We start from the raw sequence: 6,447 nt of genomic DNA on the forward strand, positions 1-6,447 counted from the left end.
AACAATGATTCTGCAGTAAACTGTACAGTATTGTGTGTAAAAAAAAAAAAAAAAAAAAGTTCATTATTAGAGGATGGATCCTTATTCATCAGTCTTCTTTTTCTTTTTCTTCTTTTTCTTCTCAGTCTGCTCAGGTTCAGGAGCCTCTGCTTCCTCCTCCACCTCTGGCTCAGGTTCGACAGCCTCACTCTTTCGTTTCTTTTTCTTTTTCTGAGGAGTTGCTTCTTCCACACCGTTGGTCAACACCTCTTCCTCCTCCTTTGCTTCTCCCTTCTTTTTCTTCTTTTTCTTGTCCGTCACCTCAGCTTCTCCGTTTTCCTTCAGATGGACAAACCATAGACGTTAGAAACAAACCAGGAACCAACAAAGTTGATTTCATCCTAATGAGTCTGTTCTGCTCACTTCAGTGATCAGACCCACTGTGACGGGCCTGTCGATGGTTCGGAACAGATTTTCTTTAGCATGGCTTTTGCAGAGACAGCGTCATGTTAAGATCCTGCCCCTGGTCTAGTCATGCGAGTTTCGAGTGCACAGTAGAAACAGCTAGCTCACTTACTTGTGTCTCGGCATCTCCATTAGACTTGGCTTTCTTAACCTCAACCTCTTCATCCTCTCCCTCGGCTGTAGAGAGAGCTTCTAGTTTTCTCTTCTCACGCTTCCTTTTCTTCTTCTCCTTCTTCTCAATTTTGCGCTTGATCTCTGCTGCCACTTCAGTGGCCTAAGAGTGAACAAAAAAAAGAAATGCTCAAAAAAAAAAAAAAAACCATGCACAAGTTGATGCTTTATAAACATTCAGTGCTGTGCAAGGTCAGGCTCATTAAATCAGTTTTTTGCCTCCATATCAGAGTCAGGGTAAAGAAAGTCATCATTCACAGCAGAGAATCAGAAAAGAAACTCCCAGTGCGAACTAACCTCTGCAACAGCCTCTTTCATGACATCCAAGTTCTTCCTTGGCGTTTCGCCGGTCTCGTAAAACGCCAGCCGTTCTTCAACCTGGTCTCTCAGTTTATCTCCAAACACGCTGGTAGGAACCTCTGAAAAGATGGATTTAAGAGTTTAGCAAGGGACTGAGCCAAGTACGCACAATTTCATTTGACTTTGCTGAATTTGCTCAGTTTAATTTTTCAACATCCACTCCTAACAGGGTGGAATACTGTTGACGAAAAATAATGACATCACAGCAAGTCCAGCTTACAACCAGTGAAGGGTATGAGTATAATGAACAACTGAAATTCAAGGATAACTAAAAAAGTACTAAATTATTATATACTAAATTTGATATTCTTCAATTTTGCCACTTGGGGTAAACCGAACATAAAAATAAAGTGTTGCTCTTGCTATTAATGCTTTACAGGGCAGCTCTGACAGTTCCAGCTATAAATCAAGGTTTTTTTTTGTGCCACAGACCTCATTAGGGCAGAAGACTTTCCCTTAAATTTCTCAAAAAGTAGTATTTTTCCTTTGTCTTAATTTCAATAAGTGAAAAGGTTATTGGTGGCTGGATTTATTTTTATTTAAAAAGTGTTACTGGTATAGGTGGAATAAAACACTTGATGGTATTAGAAATGAATAAAGCAGAGGTGGTTACAGCAACACAAATCACGTCACAGAGCCTCATGTATCCACCATACTCTTTTCTCATAGCAGCACTAACAGTGCAGTATTCCTTCTGGTAAGAAACTATTCAACACATGCATCAGGCTGTATACTGAGTCAATAACTAAAAGAATTCTTAAACACCCATCACTAGTCATCACTGCTCTGAGAAAGAGTCTTACCAGCGAAGCAGTCGATCCGAGAGGCGATAGTGCACTTATTAGCGAGGTAACGCGAGATGCGCCCCTTATTCTTGGCGGCAGCACGGCCAATGAAGGTGGAGTGGAAAATCAGACCGTACTTTGGGGTGTTTCCTCTCGTCTTCAGTGCCCTGGATTTAGGGAAGTTGTTAGAGCACTCTACACATTGAAACTCAAAGCTAAATAAGACACCACCCATGACGACGTAACCGCATGGGCACTGTAACTACCTCTCAAAGCCCTGAGCGGCTGCTCAGACTGGGGGGGATAGCATGGAAGAGTGGGATCACTTTTGGTGTGTTCAAGCACACTCAAATCAACCACTGTGGCTTTGCCCCTGCCCTGCCATCACAGCAGCCGCCTGAAACCCCAGCAGGGACGGGGAGCCCCAGTACCTGAACAGGGCCTTCTCTGCTCCGAGGATCTGCACTGTAGAGGCCGGATACTTGGCCAGGTTTGTCAGGCTTCCAGCATGGGAGATGAGACGAGCGCCAACCTGAAAGCAAAGAACAGCTTGAAAATTTTACACACATTTTCCTATACATATTGGATGCTAATGTGCAATAAAGACACTAATCTAGCTAATAAGGAAGAAAATGATTGAAAAATTAGTCTTTTGAGCAAAAACAGGCTGCAACTTTGACCACTAAAAGCAATTAGGACTTTACTCAACTACACCTCACAGAATTTGTCAAGTCCACCATTTTAAACTTCTACATTAGGACTCTCAAAGCAAAACTTAAAAGTAAGGCTTTAGTAACTTAAAGTGACCAATGACTAGTAACGCACCACTTCACCGATGAGGGCGGCCAGATTGGGGGCCACCTGAGACATTTTGGAACGCAGGTACTCTTGCAGCTCCAGTCTGTAAGCAGTGAGGGACACGACTCTGCTGGAGAAACTTTCAATGTTGATAAGGTCGATGGGGGAGATGTCCATTCCTGGAAAGAAACAAGATATAAACTTGCATGCCATGTTTTAGTTTCTCAGAAACATACAAAATCTGCTCAGTTGTTCAGTGAAATGATAAGCTGTCAGCACATGGATTCAGTGGATTGACAGATTTTAAAAACATCATGACTTGAGACGAATGAAATTCCAAAATAATAACAGACATCTCTCACCCATAGATGAGCGGGATGCTTCCAGGATTGCCTGGGCTTTTGCACTGTCCATTGTGATCTCCTCCAGAGCCTCCAGGCTCTCCTCGCTCAGCTCCTTCCTGTTCCCGATAAACTTGGCCAGCTTGCAGTATGTGGCATTTTCACTGACTATCTTGATCAGCTCAGGAAAGTGGTAACCGTACCACTCACTGAACACAAAACAAGAGTGGGAGGTGTTAAAACAAATCGATCTGACCATCCCATACGCAGAGATTAGTAGGAAATCCAAACCAGGCTGGTTGTCTCCGCCCTCAGGTGGTGATCTGCCTCTCTGACAGACTGAATGTGCCCAAGAACGGGATTTGGTATCCCTCCTCTTCCTATACAGCCAGCGCTATAAGAGACGCTGTCTGTGGTAAGCATTGGGAGGCTGCTAATCACACAACACTGCAATGCACACTCAGGGTTGATGTAACATCAGTAAATGTGTTTACATGCAAAAAACCTGATAACTGGACTGACTGACAGTTAAGAACTAAACAGGGTCAGAAACAGATAGACCCACTAACAATGCTTCATGGTTTACTCAACCTATTACTGACCAAAAAAAGTTATATAGACAATTGCATGTAAACCCATTTGTTTGGACTGTGGAGGAATAGCAAGCCACATTACACTTAGTTTCAAACGTTAAATAAAATTTAGGCAGCTGTTTAGGTTTAGTTTAAATCAGTTAGTTTCCGGGCTCACACACCATGCAGGGACAACCAGCCAAGCCTTGGATTAGTTCACCAGCATAACAACCACCATTCAGACCAACCGACATACCGAACACGCATGGAGAACGTGTTGATGTCCTTGTCCAGCTGATCAAGCAGGGCAATGGACTGGATGATCATGTTGTCTGCCCTGTTTACGTTGAACTTGACCTTAGCCCGAGAATAACTGTGACCCAGACCAAGCTGTGCTTTGGATGCAGCCTGAGCCGTGAGGCCCTTGACTAGAGAGTGAAAGTGCAAGCGCACACCTAGGGACAGAAAGGGACATAAAAACTTCAGCACCAATTCATGACAGTGATTAAGCAGTGCTTTCATAGAGTACTGCCAATTGTTCAGTTTTTCAGTATTAGGCATCAGACGTCAGTGGATCTAGATACATCACTACAGAGGCAGTACTGCTCCAACACTTATTTGAAGGGGCATTCAACAAACCTCTGAGAATCTCTGCCACAACCCCACCAGTCTGGATGGACACGCCCAGTTCCTCCTGCAGCGCTGCGCCGATCTTGCCATCAGCCACCCCCAACATCACCTTCTTCTTGCCTCCTGAAGGCAAGTTTGTCTCCAAAAACAGCTTAAGATCAGCATGGACGACTCCTATGAATTGAAAATAAAAATTAACAGGTGGCCAAGCTCTTCTAATCAAGCTGCTTTTTGTGCAGTTTTGCTCAAATGTTCAGTTTTATGAAATGCTGTCAGCACAGTGACTCAGTGGATTGACAGATTAGTTACACATCATAACATCTGAGCCGTGAAAGAGCCCGAAATCTCACTCCAATAAGGCCTCACCTTCGGAAATGGCGTTGATGTTTTCCAAGGCAGACTGAGCAGACTTAAAGGGGAAGAAAGCGGCCAGTTTCACCACACTGTTGAACTTCGCGATGTTCAGGACACTTTCTTCCACCTGAGCGGAAAACAGCTTGGTGTTAGAAGGATCCTTTTTCGCTCCAAAATCAAACGAATTGAAAATGGCTTTTAGGTTCAGCATGTTCGACCGTTGTGATTACATGGTTTCAGTTTAAAACCAGAAGACTATTTGGGATCTGATGAACTCAATGCAAATTAACAGAGTGAGGGAGAAAAAAAGGCTGCTAACTGATTATATTTTACTTCAATACAAACCCAAAGAAGTGCTTATAAGTACTCAAAATGTGAAGAAACTCGGCGTCAAATTTTAGCGTACAAATGTAAAGAGCCGAACCAGTAAAAAAAAGTTTTTGGAATTAATCTTGATTTTACTATGGCTTATATAATCTGATAACTATTTCTTTAAAGCTTGTGAGCCATATAAACAAGATGGATCAAAGAAAACGTGTGCATCAAGTTGTCTTTGTCACAGACATTACTGCACAGTGAATTTCTGTCCCATCCTTGGGGGTTGGGGTCAGAGCACAAGGTCAGCCATGATACAGCACCTCTGGAGCAGGTGGAGTTAAGTGCCTTGCTCAAGGGCCCAATGGTGGCAGCTTGGTGGTGCTGGAATCCTGATCTTCTGGTCAACGACCCAGAGCCTTAATGGCTTGAGCCACCACTGCCCATTATTATGCAGTGTTATATCATCAAAAAAACCTTGTTTTTAATGACAAATATAATGCGGTGAAGCATGGATGCCTGTTGGACTTACCTGCGGCAGCAGCATGCCGATCTCCTCCACCTCCTTCACGGCAAACAACGCGTATCCGGCCGCGTGCTCAAACACCACGTGTAGCAGCACCTACACACATTGTATGCAGAGGAGACATGTGAGTAAGATCTCAAACTTTTAGCACGGTTCTGACTCCGAAACGTGCCGTAAAACACATGTGGCGTAAAACGCTACACATGACTACCACATGAAACTCCACGTGGTGTGACCGCCAGCGTTAAAGTCACCACTACATCGTCCTTTTTCTCTTTCAGTGTCCGTGAAATAAAGTCAGATCTCGGCGCAAAGACTACCTGAAGCAATTCTTGTAACTTTGCCAGGTACAAAAGTTGCTGATTAGCACTGGAGCTAAAGTGGTCTCGAGCTGAAATCAGACCACGTGTTTGTCCTGCAGAGCTATAAACACGCATGCGTGGCTAAGTACTTTATTACCAAAAACTGAAAGCTCACGCAATACATAAAATAGAAAAACGTTTTGTTTAAGAGGATCCGAAGACAGATAAATGCATTAAACGGAAGATAACGGTTTCGGCGTGAAACAGAGTCAGCCAGGCCGAGGCCTTACTAACACTCCAGGCCTGCACTGCAAAATATGCTTTTTGTTCTGGGTATAAAAATATGGCATTAATATGAGGCATGCACGTACAATCTTTTTTTTTTTTTTTTTGTTAAATTGCTGTTATTAAATTACGTTAGAAGGAAAAGCAGAGCTCCATTACAAACAGGCCTAAACTAGATTTAGCTAACTAGCCAACTAAGCTAAGCAAGTATACATATCAAATTAAACACAGGTTATTTCTCACCAATGTGAGCCAAACTTTCCATTTAAACATTATTCCTATTCTTCTGTGCGATAAAAGTCTATTTTTTTTTTTGTACTCATAAATAGACGCCTCACCATGTTGAAGCAGTTTCGGTGCGCCACGCGCTCCTCTCTCGCGCTGCAACTCCGACAAGATAGTCTCAGAAGACACGCTTCACGGTGCTCGTGCACGCTGGCCGCGTGAACGCCGTTACTAACTCTCGCGATAGTACAAATAAATACACTTTGTGGCGTCAGGGGGCGCGCGCACTCAGGTTGTAGCTTGCGCGCGCGCTGACTTATCGTGGTATGTAGGTTAATG

General features: G+C 43.5%; 1 protein-coding gene and 1 non-coding gene across 2 annotated transcripts; both read right to left on the bottom strand.

Moving 5' to 3' along the window:
• Window positions 1–37: 37 nt before the first annotated feature.
• nop56 (NOP56 ribonucleoprotein homolog) lies at window positions 38–6,446 on the bottom strand. The gene is made up of 12 exons (XM_058415544.1): window positions 6,222–6,446; window positions 5,303–5,392; window positions 4,468–4,582; window positions 4,111–4,275; window positions 3,728–3,926; window positions 2,921–3,108; window positions 2,586–2,737; window positions 2,192–2,292; window positions 1,779–1,927; window positions 913–1,034; window positions 557–718; window positions 38–318 (listed from the first exon to the last, which is right to left on the bottom strand). The coding sequence occupies exons 1-12, from the start codon at window positions 6,222–6,224 to the stop codon at window positions 82–84; spliced, it is 1,683 nt and encodes a 560-aa protein (XP_058271527.1). The 5' UTR covers window positions 6,225–6,446; the 3' UTR covers window positions 38–81.
• On the bottom strand, window positions 806–874 carry LOC131369667 (small nucleolar RNA SNORD57). The gene has a single exon (XR_009207314.1). It is a non-coding gene; the product is annotated as a small nucleolar RNA SNORD57 (small nucleolar RNA).
• Window position 6,447: the final 1 nt, after the last annotated feature.

This window comes from Hemibagrus wyckioides, linkage group LG18 (assembly GCF_019097595.1).
Source record: "Hemibagrus wyckioides isolate EC202008001 linkage group LG18, SWU_Hwy_1.0, whole genome shotgun sequence".
Lineage (NCBI taxonomy): Eukaryota > Metazoa > Chordata > Actinopteri > Siluriformes > Bagridae > Hemibagrus > Hemibagrus wyckioides.